The following is a 19630-nucleotide window of genomic DNA, read 5'->3' as shown; positions in this document are numbered from 1 at the left end:
GTCCTAGTCTACAGCATTTCCATTGTGAAAGATAGTAACATACCATATATACTCGAGTATAAGCCAAATCAATAAGTTTTACCACAAAAAACTGGTAAAACTTATTGACTTGAGAATAAGCCTAAACTCAAGTATATACTAGGTTAAAAAAAATGCAATACTCACCTCCCAGTCGGCGTCTGTGTCCCCAGCGTGATGCTCTCCACGGCGGTGTGGCAAGCTGCTTGATAATTCTCTCCGCTGTCATCTCCCTGCTCGGCTTTGAATTCCCCCGCCTTCAACGCTGTGTAACTAAATGCTGTGATTGGATCGAGCACCAGCCAATCACAGCCGGTGCTGGATAAAACAATCACAGCCATTCAGTGATGTCATTCACTGAATGGCTCTGAATGATCGAGCGCCGGCTGTGATTGGCTGGTGCTTGATTCAATCACATTGCTTACTTACACAGTGCGGATGGTGGGGGAATTCAAAGCCGAGCAGGGAGATGACAGTGGGGAGAACTCTCAAGCAGCTTGCCGCACCGCCGGGGAAACCATTGCGCCGGGGACACAGACAGCGACTGGGAGGTGAGTATTGCAGGGTTTTTTTGTTTTTTTTACCTCACTCGAGTATAAACCAAAGGGGCTTTTTACAGCATAAAAAAATGTGCTGAAAAACTCGGCTTATACTCAAGTATATACGGTAAATTGTCATAAAAGTTTAAAATGATAAATAAAGGCAACTTACTCTGGATACTATGAATGATAAAGAGTAAAAATGTGCACAAGTGACTTAGAGAAGTGGATGAGAAATTATAATTGGAACTGTAACATAATGCCCATATGTTGTGTAAACTAAATGTACAATTAGTTGCCATTGAAATGAATGGGAGTTAAGGAAGTATTGTGAACAGAATAAATGCAGTGTTATATCGACTGACAAAACAAAACCCACAAGCATATTAAAGGGGTTTTCCGTGGAAAAAAACATTCATCAATAGTTAATTGCCCGCGGTCCGTCACTCGGTACCCCAACCAATCAGCTGAGCGGGCACCAGCCACAAATACATAGAGGTCGGAGCTGAAGCAGCAGAAGTCTCCGCACCAACCTGTGTGTAGTGGCCGGTGCTTGTAACTGCAGGCACAGCTCGTGTTGATTTAAATGAGAGCCGTGACTGCAGTTACAAGTGCTGGCAGTATAGGCGGGGATCCAATCACTTTCCAAATCTTTAGCACATAGCAGTGTACTGCTGCATGGTAGCGCACATCATTTGTAGCAAGTCTTATAGGCGTGACCCTGATATTTGTGCATGATCAGCAAGGCAGGATATTGTTTCGCTCAGACCGGTTTTGTCTATTGTATTACATTCACTCACACTATATTGAGACCCTGATCTTTTGAATTAATTGCTACTCTTTTACTACATATCAATAAAAGTTACTTTTTAAGGGGACCCAACTGTTTCAGCTTATGGCAAAGGCTGTGGTTGGATTGTTTACAATTTAACCCTAGTGGGCCCTTCAGCCACCAAAAAGAGAGAGCTGTCACTGTACAATAAGCTGGCGGGGAGAGGCTGGATCGGCACTGCCGCCCTGACTCACAGCTCCATTCCAACTGCATCTTCAATGTAAGCTTATTCTGAATCGCCGCAGCCTTTCAGTATAGAACATAGGCACAATGTGCATGCCTGTCCCGGGTTCCTGATGCATGTAGTTCAGCCAGCCGGATCCTGGTGACAGAATCTCTTTAACTGCTAGGAACATAATGTTTAAATTGTAAAATCATACTGTAGTAAGATTCTAGAGCATAAAATTTAACTTTAAATATTAGAGGCCGAAGTGCTGAGCCTGCATGCTAGGGACCACATTTGCGAATTGCACACAGTCACTAAATCCCTGCATTAAAATATTCTCCATATTATATAGGTGTACATAGTTTGTAAGTGTATGTACTCTCACGAAACCTATTAATCAATACTAAAAGAACAGAATGTCCAAAAGCTGGGACTATCACTGAAAATTACAGACACTACGAACCACATCAAATTTGATTAAATTGACTGGGAAAAACATAAATGTGTGACCTCAATTTTTGCAAAGGATGAAAATGATGAGTTGTGCAGTCATAATACTAAGCAAATAACTGTACCTTCGGGAGGTGTCACACACAAGTATTTGTGGCAGGTTTCCAGGCAGTTATGGGAGCCAAAGCCAGAAGTGAATGAAAAAGGCATAGGAAATATAAAGGAAAAACTTATACTACTTCTTCCTGTTGGATCCACTTCTGGCTTTGGCTCAGAAAACTGCAAAAATGCCATTACACTGCCTTAAAAAAAAAAAGTGAAGAAAAACTGCACCAAGTACAGTGCCCATATAAAATGGTTCCGTAATGCCTACATAGTAGTTACATTTAATATGTCTTGCCAGGGAGAGATTTGAGTGGATGTCATAGAGTATGTGCTAGAGACCCCATAATGGTTCCAGTCCCAGGGCATAGGCTCTTTTTACAGACATTAGATTCTAGGCCTGAATACACTTTTTACCGTGTAACCATAATTCAACATACCTTACTCTCAGTATTGATAGTAAAAACCATGTCGTTCTGATCCAGAAGTTGGCAAGAGTAGGCGATATTAACGGCAGTCTCTTGTTTGTCACCAGTCAGCACCCAGATGTTGATACCAGCTTCTCTCAAGGCAGCAATGGTGTCTGGAACGCCATCCTGAAGACGATCCTCTATGCCTGTTGCACCTTAAGGATGATGATAATAAATATATATATACACAAAATTAAGTATTAATTATATTATTTGTCCAGAATATTTTACTTTGAAATGCCTAAATGAGTAAATCTTCATATATGTGAGCTGGCCAGACATGACGTTAATAGAAGGGGGAGCTGCCTTCAAAATAACTTCAGAGTGACAAACAGAGAAAGTTGCTATCAACTTCATTTATTCAGAAATAGTTGAGTATGGAGGCTCCTATGAGCAAAACATTAAACTGGGCCGCCACCGATATCTGGCACAGATAGCACATGACGCTATACAACCTCTATGACTCCTACGGCTATATCATTGCATTAATTTTATGTATATGATATCATGCCACAACATAAAGGGAGTTCACTAGTAGAGCAATAACATTGCACATAGCTTAATTTTAATGATGTATGCTGTTTGATGGGCTAGAGGTTACGGATCACAGAGGCACAGCACACTTGCCAGTATTTCACGAAATTAGTGCAAATCCCGCATGTTCTAGCATATACATGCTGTAGGTAGTAGACTCTTGAGATTCCCAGCCCGGCTTGTCCCTAATGTTAACTGAATAGTTTGGATGATTCAGGCTGGTAGTCACTAATAGCAGACATGCCTCAGTAGGGAGAGGAGCAAAAGATTTTATAAGATTAAAAGCTGTGGATAAGAAACTGGTTGGGGACGTTCTATCTTGCTCCAGGTACTCTAAATTGATACATAGCACTTTTATAGTAAAGATTGACATATGTCCGGTGTGACTAAGGTTGTGCCTCAAACATATTTCCCACAATGCTCAACCAAACCATTCCAGAACAAGGAGGCCCTGGGGGTCTGAATTAAAATGATGCTTAATTCTATGCAAGATTTACACAGACTACTAATATGTAAAGTGATTGGTCTTTTCTTTAAAGTATCTATAGGAAAAGAGAGTCATATCACAATAGGATGAAGGAGCTTTTCTTCTCTCGTGTAGCGCAGACTGTTAGGGTAGCAGAAATGCAGTCCTAAACTCTCGCTCACAACCTGAAGGTTGCGGGTTCAAAGCCCGCATGGTTCGGGTAGCAGGTTCAAGGTTGACTCATCCTTCCAAGGTCGGTAAAATGAGTAAAGAGATGACTGGGCAAACCACCCCACAAAAAAAGTCTGCCAAGAAAAAGACACAATGTGACGTCACTCTAGGAGTCAGTCATGTTTTGGAGCTTACCTTTGACATTGGTGAATAAGGAAAAGGTCAACTATTGAGCGCAGTAGTATTTGTTCAGGTGTATTTACACTGCAAAGATGATTGCTCAAAAGATGGCTTTTGAGCAATCATTTTGTTTAAACTACTACTTGGCACTAATGCCTATTAGTACCAAGTAGCAGCATGTGAGCCGCAGAGAGTTGTAATCAGCAAACAGACCTCCCACTGTTTCCTGATTACTTTTGTTTTGATCTGCCACTGGGGCTGACAGCTGAGTACAGCTGATACAATATTATCAGCTGTAATCAGCTCTCCACTGGCAGAGCACAGCGTGCGGTCCTGCTTATCAGCTGTTCTGTCAAACGATGGTTTTCAAGCAGAACTGAAAACTGACGTTCGGCAGAAAACTGAAAGATGGGCACATTTAAACACAATGATTATCACTCAAAAGACGGCTTTTGAGCGATCATCATTCTGTCTAAATGGGTCTTTACTCTTTGCAGTCATTAGCTTGGAAGGACACATGCAAAACCAGTTAAAAAAAACTGCATTTATATTTTTCATCATGCTGCACATCCTGTCTTGCAGAATACAACCATTCTTTCAGTATGTGTAACTTACCAAGCAGAGTGAGATTAGTTTCCAGATGTTCAGCAGTTTCCATGAGCAACTCTTCTCTGTTATCAATCGCTGCTTCAGCTTCTTCACGGAAATTTGACCAACGTTCAAAATCTTCCTCGCTCAAAACCTAAGACCAAATACAAATTAAAGAGAATTCATTTATAAAGACACATTAAACAACATAAACCACATATTCTGTACATGAGTAACAAATGCACTAACCTGAAGAGTTATACAAAGCTCTGCTCCAAAATATGGAAAACTGTCTCTCTAGTACCATTTATTAGAGATAGTTATCCCCAACAGGCAGCACTAGAGAGACAGTTTTCCTTATTTCTGGAGAAGAGCTCATTTGCATACGTTTTGCCCTAGGGAGCATTGCCTGACCTATAACACTTGTTAACAGAACTTTACAATTTCCACAAGGAGAAACAGTAACCCTACGGGATCCAAATCTGAAGAGGACAGTTTTATTATACACCAGTGAACTTGTCAGGATGCATAGAACACAGTTTAAGGCAAAGCATAAAACAACACCCTAAACAGATTTATACACACACAACTTCATGCACCCTGAATGAGTAAAGCCCCATTTACAAGCAAAGATGATCACTCAAAATACATTCAAAAGATAGGTTTATGACAGTTTGAGTGATCATATTGCATAAGCTACTAATGGGCATTAATGCTTCATTTGCATGTAAATGAGTCTCCCTGAATTGTATACAGAGAACAGCAGGTGGTCTGCAGCTGAATACAATGCTATCAGCACTCCCATGGAGAATAAGAGGGTGGGGTCCCTGCTGTCAGCTGCCCAGCTGAAGGATGGATTTTAAACTCAACCTAAAATCATCGTTTAGCCAAAAAGCTAATGATGGTAGCATTTACACGCTACTATTATCACTCAAAAGACATTGTTTGATTGAATTTTGAGCAATAATCATTCAGTGTAAATGGGGCTTTACTACTATTGCACTTTTACAATAGTTGTGACACACAATACAAACATGTTAGAAGTTTTGATTTGTCCAGTCCAGGTCTTGAGACCCCCCCCCCCCCTCTTTCCCATTGATCAATACAACAGAGGGGCAAAAGCACTGAATGGAGTGCTGTGCCTCTTTGGCTGTGTGATAGGAAGACGGCCCCATAATAATGTACAGATAATACAATTAAAAAACATCTACCATCAGAATATTAAAAAGACAGGTAAGAAACAAAATTATATATATACACTACCGTTCAAAAGTTTGGGGTCACCCAAACAATTTTGTGTTTTCCATGAAAAGTCACACTTATTCACCACCATGCGTTGTGAAATGAATAGAAAATAGAGTCAAGACATTGACAAGGTTAGAAACAATGATTTGTATTTGAAATAACATTGTTTTTACATCAAACTTTGCTTTCGTCAAAGAATCCTCCTTTTGCAGCAATTACAGCATTGCACACCTTTGACATTCTAGCTGTTAATTTGCTGAGGTAAGCTTGAGAAATTGCACCCCACGCTTCTAGAAGCATCTCCCACAAGTTGGATTGGTTGGATGGGCACTTCTGGCGTACCATTCGGTCAAGCTGCTCCCACAACAGCTCAATGGGGTTCAGATCTGGTGACTGCGCTGGCCACTCCATTACCGATAGAATACCAGCTGCCTGCTTCTGCTGTAAATAGTTCTTGCACAATTTGGAGGTGTGTTTAGGGTCATTGTCCTGTTGTAGGATGAAATTGGTTCCAATCAAGCGCTGTCCACTGGGTATGGCATGGCGTTGCAAAATGGAGTGATAGCCTTCCTTATTCAGAATCCCTTTTACCCTGTACAAATCTCCCATCTTACCAGCACCAAAGCAACCCCAGACCATCACATTACCTCCACCATGCTTAACAGATGGCGTCAGGCATTCTTCCAGCATCTTTTCATTTGTTCTGCATCTCACAAACGTTCTTCTTTGTGATCCAAACACCTCAAACTTGGATTCATCCGTCCACAACACTTTTTTCCAGTCTTCCTCTGTCCAATGTCTGTGTTCTTTTGCCCATCTTAATCTTTTTCTTTTATTGGCCAGTCTCAGATATGGCTTTTTCTTTGCCACTCTGCCCTGAAGCCCAAAATCCCGCAGCCGCCTCTTCACTGTAGATGTTGACACTGGTGTTTTGCGGGTACTATTTAATGAAGATGCCAGTTGGGTACCTGTGAGGCGTCTGTTTCTCAAACTAGAGACTCTAATGTGCTTATCTTCTTGCTTAGTTGTGCAACGCGGCCTCCCACTTCTTTTTCTACTCTGGTTAGAGCCTGTTTGTGCTGTCCTCTGAAGGGAGTAGTACACACCGTTGTGGGAAATCTTCAATTTCTTAGCAATTTCTCGCATGGAATAGCCTTCATTTCTAAGAACAAGAATAGACTGTCGAGTTTCAGATGAAAGTTCTCTTTTTCTGGCCATTTTGAGCGTTTAATTGACCCCACAAATGTGATGCTCCAGAAACTCAATCTGCTCACAGGAAGGTCAGTTTTGTAGCTTCTGTAACGAGCTAGACTGTTTTCAGATGTGTGAACATGATTGCACAAGGGTTTTCTAATCATCAATTAGCCTTCTGAGCCAATGAGCAAACACATTGTACCATTAGAACACTGGAGTGATAGTTGCTGGAAATGGGCCTCTATACACCTTTGTAGATATTGCACAAAAAACCAGACATTTGCAGCTAGAATAGTCATTTACCACATTAGCAATGTATAGAGTGCATTTGTTTAAAGTTAGGACTAGTTTAAAGTTATCTTCATTGAAAAGTACAGTGCTTTTCCTTCAAAAATAAGGACATTTCAATGTGACCCCAAACTTTTGAACGGTAGTGTATATATATATATATATATATATGTCTGGTTTCAATTAGCAAAGAACAGATGTATGTGATACATTTTCTTTAACATCATGTGTCCTTGAAATGCAGCCAGATAACATTTTTTTTATCTTTTGGCTTAACAGCATGGAGGAATTTATGGCTTCTTAATATTAAACATCAAAAAAGTTATAACAATGCAAACAGTGAGGCAGCTTTTTCATAAGCTCGAAGTTTATTCCATCAACTTCCTGGTTCTAATCACTATTGTGCAATAACAGTCATCAAATAGCAGGGATACAGTAAGAAGCAGGAAACCAGTCTACAATTTACAGGTGACAGGTGTTCTTTACCTTTTTAGCTATGCATAGGGTTCTCAGACCATCTCTTGCATACCAATCGAGGTGCCTCTGGGTTCTTGATTGGATCTTTCGTAAATTTTTCCCCTCACTAATATTAGCTATGAAAGAATACAATTATATGTTAATTCGATTTAGACTTAATAAAGGAGCTGTACGTTATTTGCTAGTAGAGGTCCCTGACGATAAGCTGCTCTGTGTTCTAGTTCATAGTGGGGAGTCCTGAATGGGGGACCACCATCTAAAATGTACATATGCAATAATTGGGTATATGGACAGGTATAGTCACCTTAATATATTTGGTTATTGGGGATGTGACTATGGATATTTTTCATTGCCATGTAGTACATCTTTATCTTCTGTGCTTTTGAATAACTTGGTAGATATACCTTTCTGAAATCTAGGAAAACTAAAACTACTAAGGAAACAATTACTATGGCTAATATGGTATATGGAATAGGGTTGTATTGTCTTCATTAGATGACCACTTTAGCCATATTAGAGGTATGAAATACAGTAGAATAAAGCAATTGTTCCTTGGTGCTTACCTTTGGCTGGGTCATCTAATAAATCCATGATCGCAGAGTCAGCTCCTTTGGTGTACACAATTATCTCTCTTGTTATGGGGTGACGAACCACCACAGACATTCTTTTCCTGACGGAGTCAAAGCCCAAGGTATAGAGAAGATCAAAGGTGAGAAGGGTGCCTTGCGGAAGCCGTATTGTCACCTGTTCAGGTGTGCGGGACATTAAGGTGAAGCTATATGCTCTTGCAGCATGCACCAGTGCAGCTTCATCAGGGCTCTCTGCCTCATATAAGAACTCATCCTCTATATGGAATGTACCAACGGTGGCAAACATTTCCTCAATGCAATTGTCGGTGGTGTTCCCATTTGCTGACGTATCCTCTCTCCCATTGCTTTGATTTTCTGCTTCACTTGAAGGACAGGTGCTATCTGGACTGACTTTGTTTTTCTTGGAACTGGATGGAGTTGCAGGGTCAGAGCCAGAGGGAGTGGAAGAGGGTGTCTGGCTGAGTCGCAACATCTTTAGCCTCTGGAACAATTGCTGAAATTTCTCTAAAGATGATGCTGATGGTTTGAGTAATGAAGGCATGGTAACCTTAAAAATAAACAAAGAGAAGCAAATTAAGTTTTTTTTAGGTCAAAGGGGTTTTGTCATTAGAAAATAAAAATCAATACTTACCTATTCCTCCCCAGGCAGTCTTCTTACCACAACTTCTCCTCGTTGATCTTCTCCAATCCCCCGGGAGACCTCACCGCAAGCCGGCCGGATCCTCTTCTTTTTGCTATGGAGTGTCCGTTCTCGGCAGTCTCCTTTCGGCAGGTCAGTGTAGGTTATGTCACTAGTGACGTAACGTTCACTGGCTAGCGAATAATGCCAAGCTATTGCAGAGACTGTGCATGCGCACTGTCTTTCCCTCAAGTGTTCATATACTATTGCAGAGAGACAGCACACATGCGCAGTCTCATCAATAGCTCGGCGCTCCCTGCTAGGCTGTGAACGCTACATCACTAGTGACCTAGCGTACATTGCCCTGCAGGAAGGAGAATGTCGGCAATCTATGCTTCGTTGCAGGAGGAAGATTATCTGGCCGGCTGGAGGTGAGATGACCCAGGGGGATTGCAGGAGACAGGAGAAGATCGGCAGAGAGAACATATGCTTAGAAGACTGATGGGGGAGGAATAGGTAAGTATAGAATTTTTTTTTCTAATGACAGAACCACTTTAAGTTTATATCACATTATTTTACTAAATGTTTAGGTTATCAATCCTATTTATATATTAATATGTATTACACTTTTGTGTGTACTCATGACCTGTTTTGTTGTATTGAGTTTTTTTTTTAAAACTTTTATCTAACTTTTAGTATTGACAGTTCTGGGAAAACAAGCTTAGGATGTAAACAACAATATAAGTTTAATTTCAGTCTACCGTTGAGTATAAATAAAGGATAAGGTGCAATCGTCTAAATATCCATAGGGCATACCCTTTGCCTTGGTTCAGTTGCTGTGGAAACCACTACTGTATTGCAGATGGCCAAAGCCAGGAAGAAATCAATATACGGAGAACTTAAAGGTCTGGTGCTGCTTGGTGGTATAAATGGAGACAGAGTTTCAATGTGGACTGAGGCTTCTCTGACCTTCTTTAATAGCATCTGATCTGGGGTTACATCTTTTTCCTGAAATGGAATAAAAAAATTGAATTAATCAAATTTTTTTCATCCTTCTCAAACTGCCTTTATGTATCTATAAACTGAAACACATATAAAGACAGTAAACAGAGACCCTTTATTTCCCAACGGCGCTGACAAGATGTCTCAACATGAAGATAATTTGACTGTTCAGAACCCAGTATTACAATGAAGCACAGACATGATAGTGGAAGAATGGGTATTTTTAGGCCTTACAATTTTAATAATGTGCAGCTTCCCATTATTTTGTTCATTTTTCTCTGCTTGACTATATCCCAATTAGTAGCATTTGTCTTGTAGCTGGCATCTGGATAGAGTAGATTTCATTACTTGTTCTCTGGAACTTGTCCAGCATTCACAGTTTGTTTTTAGAACAGATGTTATTTTTATATATTTGATAATTAACGGAATGACATGATCTCATCTACTATTGCAATAGCAAAATTGGGCACGTTGGACCATAGAAGAACAATTTGCCGAATGTAAAGGATGATGTTTTTGTTCTAATCTTACTGCGTCGTTTTTTTATTTTACTAATATAATAAAGTAGACAATACAATGACGGATATATTACGGTATTTTTGGACAAAATCCCATGTTCTCTATCCTTGTGGAATATAAATAGCCTATATAATTTACTGGAAAGAAATCAGAAAAGCAAGTCAATTTATTAACTTCAGTTATCTGTTAAAATCTTTTGGCGACGGACGTCAGGATGCGCTGTTAAATAACTTTATTCTGTCCAAAACAGCTTGTCGTCTGCTATTTTATGGGCCATTTCTTCCATTAATGAATGCAAAGAGCTTTCATATCTAGACCCCAAGGAATGCATTTCGGAATTTCTGCTACAGTGTAAATAAAGCCTCACATCTGCTCTGAGGTTCTGCTAGGAGCCTCCGTCACACAATCCTTCAAAGATATAAAAAAATATAGTGCGGCATGCTGCACTCTTCTTTCTGCTAAATTGCTTGACATCACAACAGGAACCTGATGCACCTCCTTATAGTCAATGTGGTCCATCAGGATCCTATGGTGTCTGGTATATGATGGATCTTTCCTGCCATCATTTTATTGTGCTGCCTCTATAATGGAGCAGAACAATGGAAGTAGTATGGATATATATCCATATATATATATATATATATTACATATGGAGAAATATATATATCAATACTACTTCCATTGTTCTGCTCTGTTATAGGTATATGCCCCATCCAGATGTGTTTCATTATACCTGAGGAAGGACCCTGAGAGATCTGAAAGCTTGCAATAACATCATGTATTTTTGTTAGCCATTAAAAGGTATCATATCTACAAGATTACATGGTTTCGCTTACTGAAAACAATCACATAATGCCTACATACATATACAAACGCTATAGGATAGTCAACAAAGCTACTCTAAGTCCCAGTTCAAGAAAAGACCTAGCCCTTAGACTGCCACTCTCCAACTAAAATGGGTCACACTACCATTCTCCCTTCCGAATAAACAAAAGAAGGGGACAAGCACTAAATGAGATATGTGATGATGTTAATATACACCACAAGGGACTCCATATTGATTATTACTATGGAATCTCACCATACCTTTTCTTTCCTCTAATTCAAGTATGACTATCGAAATAACATGCACAAAACTAAAATATATGGAGGCATAGAGAAAGAAAAATAGCAAAGTACAGTTTATGCAAAATAACAAAAAAAACTCTACTCCAAGGCCTTCAAAATGGTCAAATATGGTTGTCATTTGCAGGTCCCACCGAAGACTAATAGAAGAGGGGCATTCATGAACATAGCATAGGTTTTATTATATGAGCAGAGATTAGCTTTTTTTTTTCTTCCTATGCCTCAAATTTGTCTTATGGTGGTTTAAAGCTTTATGGATGGAATTTTACATCACATACAGGATGAAATTTCTCTAAGGACCGCAAATTAAACATTTAGTGGCACCAGAGATATAAATGCTGTTAGTAAAAGGAAAACTAAACATTGTAAAGCATTGAAGCCTCAAAAATAATCTCTCAGCTGTATTATAGTGATTTGCATTCAGCAGATGGGAAATGCAGTTACTCAGAACTAATCATAATTTTAAAAACATTTAATTCGCTCGTTCATTGCTCAAATTTATATTCCGGTTTGAATATAAAAATAAGTAGAATCCTGAATAACAGTCCCAATAACTTCCCAAACTGAAACTATGATTTTAGACCTTTGTAGATTCAAGGATGGATAGATGAATGGATGGAATCTGGTGATATTAAGGTTTCATTTGCACATCAACATTCCATTTCTTGGATGATTTATTTGACATTTTTTTCTGCCTTCCCTTCCAATTAGGGGTCATTCCAAGCAGATTCATTATTCATGAAATTGTCACGCATCATATAAGGCGATTATCATTATCATTGCTGCCTACTGTAGGCTCAGAAGGAAGAATGTTTGGCCTAGTCATTTTTCTTTTTCAAAAACATACACTATGGTAAAATAGTTTTTCTTTTTAATTGAAGGAACCTTTAAATTTTAGGCTGAAAAAATGATGCATTAGACACCATAAATAACTGCTAAGCAAATAAGGTCCTCCTGTTACGCTCTTCTGTCTAGTAAATCCAATTCTATTCTGTTTCTCATTCTCTGTTTTTCAGCAAGTTGAACACCAGCTAATATGCCAAAATGGAGATCATCAAGTATTAAGAATGTTGTGTATTCAATGGCATAACCTGAACTCAGGGTCTCATGGCAGAGTCAGAAAAGTCCCCTTGCCTTGTTGACCATAAATTGAACCATACTACCGTTATACTAAGTGGAGCTTAAGAGTAACTACATTTCCTTGATTAACCACCAAAGTTGTATCAGATATTCTGCACTAAGTAGAACCCACATGATAAGTCTAGAATAGGGCAGACATACCATATGTGTAACCCGTTTAAGGCTCATTCACACTGCCATTAAAGTTACCCTTTGGTCCTGGACAAATAAAAATGGCCACATTGCTTCTTTGACTGCCTGATGCACACTGTGTATTAGTATGCATTGCAAGTCCAAGACACTATATTCTGCTGTGACTGGGCCAGTGCTGCTCATGTGGACCGTACTGGTCAATCAAAGCTGTAGGGTCTTAGATTAATCATAGAATCATGGAATGGTAGAGTTGGAATGATGCGTACTAATACACAATGTGCATCAGGTAGCCAGAAAAGTGGTGCAGCCATCTTTATTTGTCCAGGACTGGAGAGTCGCTTTAAGCTTCCCCTTCTTCTGTTTAATCAAACAAAATTACATTGGAACAAAAAACAAAATGGAAAGTATAATCTGTCCTATGTTGGATCTGAATGGTACGAGATGGACCTTGTTGACTATAATAGGGTCTGTCTTACTTTCCCTGCTGTCTTCTGACATTTCACAGATGGAATAACACAGAACTTCTGGTGCAGACGAGAACAAGCCCTTAGTTGTACATGGGCCTATTTTTTCATTTGAAGGAAGATAATACTGTCCATAAGACTGCACATAGAGGACTACACTAATCACAATTACTGGTGGACTAGCAGTCCATTATCTTCAAACAGGTTGAATTCTATTTTCATTCTTTATTCATGATACCCAACACCCTGGCTGCCCACAAAAGGTTTGTCATGGTAGCACATCACATCACCTTTAATGTCACTTCTTAATCCTTACCCAGTGATGTCCCATATATAGATCACATAGGTTGGGAGTTGATGGCCAGTACTCTGTATACAAGTTACTACTGGTAACATTCCGTTTTGGGGCATGGCACTCAAGCTCTCTTGGCTTCAGTGGTCACGTGTGTACCCCATTTGGAAGGAAGGGAACCGTGGCACAGGAGTTGAGTGCTGAGTAATTTATTATTTTAGAATGTCAGGTTTTTGCAACCTGGACAATCCCTTTAAATTAACAGTTGGAAAGCAGAAGGGCCAAATATTGTACAGATTGCCTCAGCTATCTGCATCCACTATAGGGCTAGCTAAAAGAAAGCCAATTATTTTTTTGGCAGCAAAGGACATAAAGAACATTTGTACAGCCATTGGGCTGCCCCATATCAGATGCTATTGGTATAGTCTCGGCCATAGACTTATTACTGTATAAAGCGTTACATTTGCTATTCTGGAGCTGAAGAAAGCAGTGAGTTAACTTCAATGGAAACTGTAAAATATTGGTTTTCGTGGACAAAAATGTAATGACTTCATTATAATTATATAAGATGTTGAATATTTTTAGCATTTAAGTTTTAAGCAAATTTTCTTTTAACTAAAAATTGAAAACAAGGATTGCTGTAATGCATCTATTAGAGGATCAATGGATCTCTTCCAAACGCCAGCAGAGATCCATAACATAATTAAAGAAATTATGGAGCATTGGATCAAAGCAATTTGTAAATAGGGTCATACCATACCGAGGGTACATACGATTCATCAAGCTAAAATGCCGCAGTCCATCATATACCACTTATATGAGACAAGTGTCTGACTCTGGCTTGTTGTCTTGGAAATACTTCATTTAGGAATGCACTTTTCATTCGTAGAATGCTTTTTAATTACATAATGGAAATAAAAGTGATCTTGTGAAGGCAGTCATGTGCTTATACACTTACAGACGGTGCCAAAGGAGACGGAGCTTGTTTTAATTATTCATTACTGGAGACATCTCTCATTTGACAAAAGTCCTCTGTTGTTAATGACAAAAGTAATGAGGACCAAACTGGTGATTGTTTAAGAAGAATGTCATTGTCTCCAGGACTGGGTGTTTGTTGCAAATTGCTAGGCTGTGATTCTAAGAAAGTTTCCTGATTTAGGGTATGTTCACATATCGAGGATAGTCTGCTGCAGAATTGGTTGCCGAAAACGCAGGCAAAGAAAGCCGATGCCACCACCACTTTTAGTTTCCTTCCCAGTGGCATAGAACGCTGCAGTTAAAGACATGGTAAAACGCTGTGCACAGTGTTCTACTGCATTTTTGACAGCACTGAAAACGCTCTCCATTGACTTCAATGGGCAGCGCATCTCATTTAAAAATGCTTGAACGCCTAAAATAGAAAAGACAGTCCTCGAAATAGCGGTGATGGAAATGCCGCGTTCGAACATAAGTTTGAGAACCGTGAGGACTTGCCCTATCTTTCCCGCACGTAGTTAATCTATATATATAAAGACGAAAGCCCTCACTGACTCACTGACTGACTCGCCACTAATTCTCCAATTTCCAGATGTCGTAGAAACATGAAATTTGGCATGAGCATTGATTATGTCCAAAATAGGAAAAGTTAATGGGTTCCAAACTCGATTATTCAATTCTAGGGGAAAAGAACTTGCGTCCAAATTTTACGTACGGAATCTAATTCTCTCACTTGAAATTTGGCATGAGCATTGATTATGTCATAAATAGGAAAAGCTAATTGGTCCCATCTCGATTATTCAATTCTAAGCGCCAAAGAATTGTCATCCAAATTTTAGGTACGTAATCCAATTCTATCACTTCCCGATGTCATAGAAATTTGAAATTTGGCACGGGCATTGATTATGTCATAAATGGGAAAAGTTAATGGGTCCCAACTCGATTATTCAATTCTAAGCACAAAAGAATTAGCGTCCAAATTTTACGTACGTAATCTAATTCTCTCACTTCCCGATGTCATGGAAATTTGAAATTTGGCATGGGTATTGATTATGTCATAAATAGGAAAAGTTAATGGGTCCCAACTCGATTATTCAATTCTAAGTGCAAAAGAATTAGTGTCCAAATTTTACATACGGAATCTAATTCTCTCACTTCCTGATGTCATTTTATATAAAGGACACGTCGCATTGGTTATTTCCGCGTGGTGTTTCCTGGGTGACCCAAAGAATCATGCAAAATGGTGAACATATTTTTTTCCTCGGTATCTCTAAAGTAACCACGACTTCATAAGATTTTCCATGTGAATACCAGATAAACACCAGTACCAAATTAACTCAGGCGAAGCCGGGTATATCAGCTAGTACATCATGTGGGAAAGATCAGGGAGCACCTATTTTTGCGCTCCTTTTTTAAAATTCCTAACGAAACAGCGTGCGTAGTTGCACCTACGGCAGTGTGGTTTTGCCCTAAATAAAAGTCTAGGACCACATTCACATCTGCACTGGAGGCTCTGTTTGGACCTTCCAGTTTAGAGTGTTTTCACAAAGGCAATTTTCCTGCAAGAGTTTTATGAATTGTGAGCTGCATGGAAATAGAACCCATTATTTGCTGTGGCTGCATTTACATGGGTGATTTTTCTCTCACAGCAATGCTACAAGATAGAAAAATAGTAGCAGGTCCTATTTTTTGGGCAATATTGCCCATTATTTTCAATGGGGGAAAAAATCACATCGCACTCACATGCAGATGCGTTTTTCATCCGGGTGATATTCAATTTTTTATTTTTGCTATTGAAATATGGGATTTTCCTGCACGTTTTTCCTGCACGAGAAAATTCCAAGAGCAATGATGTGATGCATTTTTTTCCAAAATGCATTGCAGATGCTTGGAGAATTGCATGTTTACAAGTGCGATATTGTTTCACGTTTCTCAGACGATATTGTGCTCACCCATGTGAATACACCCATAGATCTGGCACAGAAATCTGAACAAAATAATGCAAAATCCTGCGCTATTTCATCCAGGAAAATTTTGGTTGGCACGCTAGAAGCTGGAAAAACCCTATTATAATGAATGGTATCTGTCTGGCACCGTCTGAGTTTGGCAAGTGCCGAATCCAGCAGCTTCTGTATTTTTGCAGAGAAGAACAATGGAAATTAGACTGGGGTGTAAAAGGAAGTGTGAATGTGGCCTAATGTTCTGATATGTTTAGGACCATCTACATAAGGCAAATATAATTGTCGAATAGTCTGAGGGATATAAAATACTTACAATAGGACTGCTAAACGCCACTTGGGAAATGTCAAAACGTCCTTCAGATTTTTTTCTAGAGTGCCCCAGGATATTTGGTCGAGCACTCTGGCACCGTCTTAGAGCTCGAGTGCCTTTATTCCTCAAGGTGGATTGGTTTTCATGAATTCTATTATTTCTTGGAAAGTTTCTTAGTTTTGTCAAATCTTCATCGTCAGAATCTTCTTCTTTGTAAGTTTCCAGACGTTTTGCTGTGAATAAGAAATTAACATAATATTAATTTGCTAATTAAAAGCATGGCTGGAAATGTGGTCTGGTCTTTTAAAAAGACAAGCAAAACTAAATTTCTTGATAATCTCTTGAGTTTGTTTTATGACAAGAGACACATTGTGATCATAGAAAACTTCTGCTTGACTGTGTCTCCCCATAACAAGAGACACAGTCAAGCTGGTAGGTTTATTGCATGAGTTGGTAAGAAATGAAGTATCTTGGTGATATGCTATGTTGCCAGTCATTTTACCTAAAAGTGTGGCATATTTAGAAAAGAACTGGTCATAAGGCTTCTGGGACATCAATCAATGTGGCAGTAATATAGATATACAGGACCACAAAGTCTGTTCGATATCAACTTTACTTGTAGATAAACCAAGAAATACAACAACAGTACGTGACAGCTTTCGAAAATTCACCGCAGTCCACATTAATTTCTGGCCTGACTCTAGCAACACTCTGCGGCAACTAGAACCACAGTGCCAACTACTGAAGTAGTTTTCCTGGCCTACTACAAATTTGTGCCACAATCGGGAGCCTTTTCAAGTGCTGCTTTCCCGTTCTAATATATCACTCTTCTCCCTACTCCTCCACTCTGCATGGAAAGATATATCTTAAAATTGTCCATCCAATTAGACACCAGCAACTATAACCATGCCCCATGCTATGACTAGCCACCACACAACAATAATGGCCAACACCTTAAGACAGCACACTTATGCTACATATAAAAGTAAAAATAAGGACATACGTCTCTAGCAAGGAGAACGGTAATGTCCAGTTGTTCATTTACTCATAAAATTCCAAGAGGAAAAACAAAAGAATGACACAATGCAGAGTTCTAAGAAAATATGCCTTGGAATTGCTATTTCATGGGAATGTAAGTATTGAGTAAAAGAGACATGTCAGGAGAGCAAACAGGTCTTCCTGAAGTGAAATAAGAAACGTCTCGACTTATAATTCAGTAATAGACAACATGGTGATAAGAGTGTAGAGTAAGGACACCTCACCATTTAGCAAGAATATCAATAGTTTATTGTGGTCATCAGTTGAGGTTCGAGTTGCCAGACACCCTAAAGTTTTACTCTTCTGACATGAAACTGGCGAACTGCACAAGATAACTCCGAACTGACCAGATGCCATCCTGTACACATGAAGGCTTGCTAGGTTGCTTTGCCCCTTGTCATGACAGATATGACTTACCATTTTCCTGATGAGAGAACTCATTTCCTACAATTGTGCATCTACGGAAGACCATTTTGTTTTCTGTTAAAGTTCCAGTTTTGTCGGAGAAGATATACTGGATTTGTCCAAGATCCTCTGTGATATTTAACGCCCGGCACTGCACGGATGCGTCAATTTCTTCATCATAGAGATCAAGGTCATTATGGATGAAGTAGATCTGGCCAAGTTTCACCAGCTCAATAGATACATAAAGAGAAATTGGAATCAAGACCTGCAACAAAAGATGGTTCATGTTTAGTGTCTATGAAAGGTTACTTACTTTAAAGACAACATATTGTATTTGACAATTTAAAGAATGTGCCATATGAATGAATGGGTCATAAAGTGGTTTTAGAGTGGACTCAAGGGATGGAAAAATGCACCACAGACAAATTTGGTGCAATATGCATGTGTTTTACATAGGGGTTTTGATGGGGATTTTCCACAAAACTGCTGCACATTTGGAAAGAGGATATTGTACCAATTCTGTAGCAAATCTATATCAAAATCCACATTTAATACATGCAGATTTTTCAGCAGATTTGTCAGTGGTGGATTTTTATACCACATATGAGTCCATTAGAATTCTTTGGAAGTTCACCCTTGGAAAACAGCTGCAAGAACCCGAGTCATGAAAAAATGGTAAAAGTAGTTTATTAAACAAATGTACTTACCTGCAGCAGAATAATCATAGTAAGAAACATGTAGAAACCAGCAAGAGCTGGCGTAGTATAACTTCCGTCAGGATTTGGAGCGTCAAATAAAGGATGTACTATAAACTTGCGATACCAAAGGCCATGACCTGAAAAATATGCAACATTCAGTAAATTGTATTGTCCTGATTGGAGCAGATCTGATTTTCTTAATTTTTTTTTTCTTAAGAAACAGCGCCCCCTAGTCCTTGGGCTGTGTATGATATTGCAGTTCATCCCCATTTCGAAGGATAATCTGAAGTCCATGGACAAGGGTTGTGCTGTTGTAAGGAAAAGTAGACTAATTTCTAATCTAACCATTAACCCTTAAAAGGTGGATGATTTTGTAAAGAATCTGCAGGGCTGGGGGGATGGAGTTCATAATTGCAGCCATTGTGACATGTCAGCAGAGTGTAGACACCCATTATAAGCAGGCCTAAGGCTTGCTAGTAGGACATTGCTCAAATGTCCTATCTGTACAATAAATACGTTACAACACATGACTGACAGGCCGTTACTGGCTGAAGGTAAAGGAATTATGGAGAAGAATGAACCTACAATAAATAAATCAGAAAGTTTCTCCAAAATCTCAAAAACCCTTATCTCTACAGCT

The 19630-nt window shown here is 39.2% G+C and overlaps 1 protein-coding gene across 3 annotated transcripts in view; it reads right to left on the bottom strand.

Moving 5' to 3' along the window:
- ATP10B (ATPase phospholipid transporting 10B (putative)) overlaps positions 1-19630 on the bottom strand; it is a 361387-nt gene that overhangs the window by 17272 nt on the left and 324485 nt on the right. For all 3 annotated transcript variants that reach the window (XM_066591077.1, XM_066591078.1, XM_066591080.1), the window contains 8 exons: positions 19000-19127; positions 18305-18557; positions 16853-17082; positions 9746-9937; positions 8284-8857; positions 7730-7836; positions 4544-4670; positions 2548-2732 (listed from right to left, as the gene is read on the bottom strand). In XM_066591077.1, coding sequence (XP_066447174.1) covers positions 2548-2732; positions 4544-4670; positions 7730-7836; positions 8284-8857; positions 9746-9937; positions 16853-17082; positions 18305-18557; positions 19000-19127 — 1796 coding nt within the window. The remainder of the gene's footprint in view (positions 1-2547; positions 2733-4543; positions 4671-7729; positions 7837-8283; positions 8858-9745; positions 9938-16852; positions 17083-18304; positions 18558-18999; positions 19128-19630) is intronic.

Source organism: Eleutherodactylus coqui, chromosome 2, assembly GCF_035609145.1.
Source record: "Eleutherodactylus coqui strain aEleCoq1 chromosome 2, aEleCoq1.hap1, whole genome shotgun sequence".
NCBI classification, from domain to species: Eukaryota; Metazoa; Chordata; class Amphibia; order Anura; family Eleutherodactylidae; genus Eleutherodactylus; species Eleutherodactylus coqui.
Note: the sequence above shows the minus strand (reverse complement) of the source record. Positions and strands in the feature narration are given on the sequence as shown.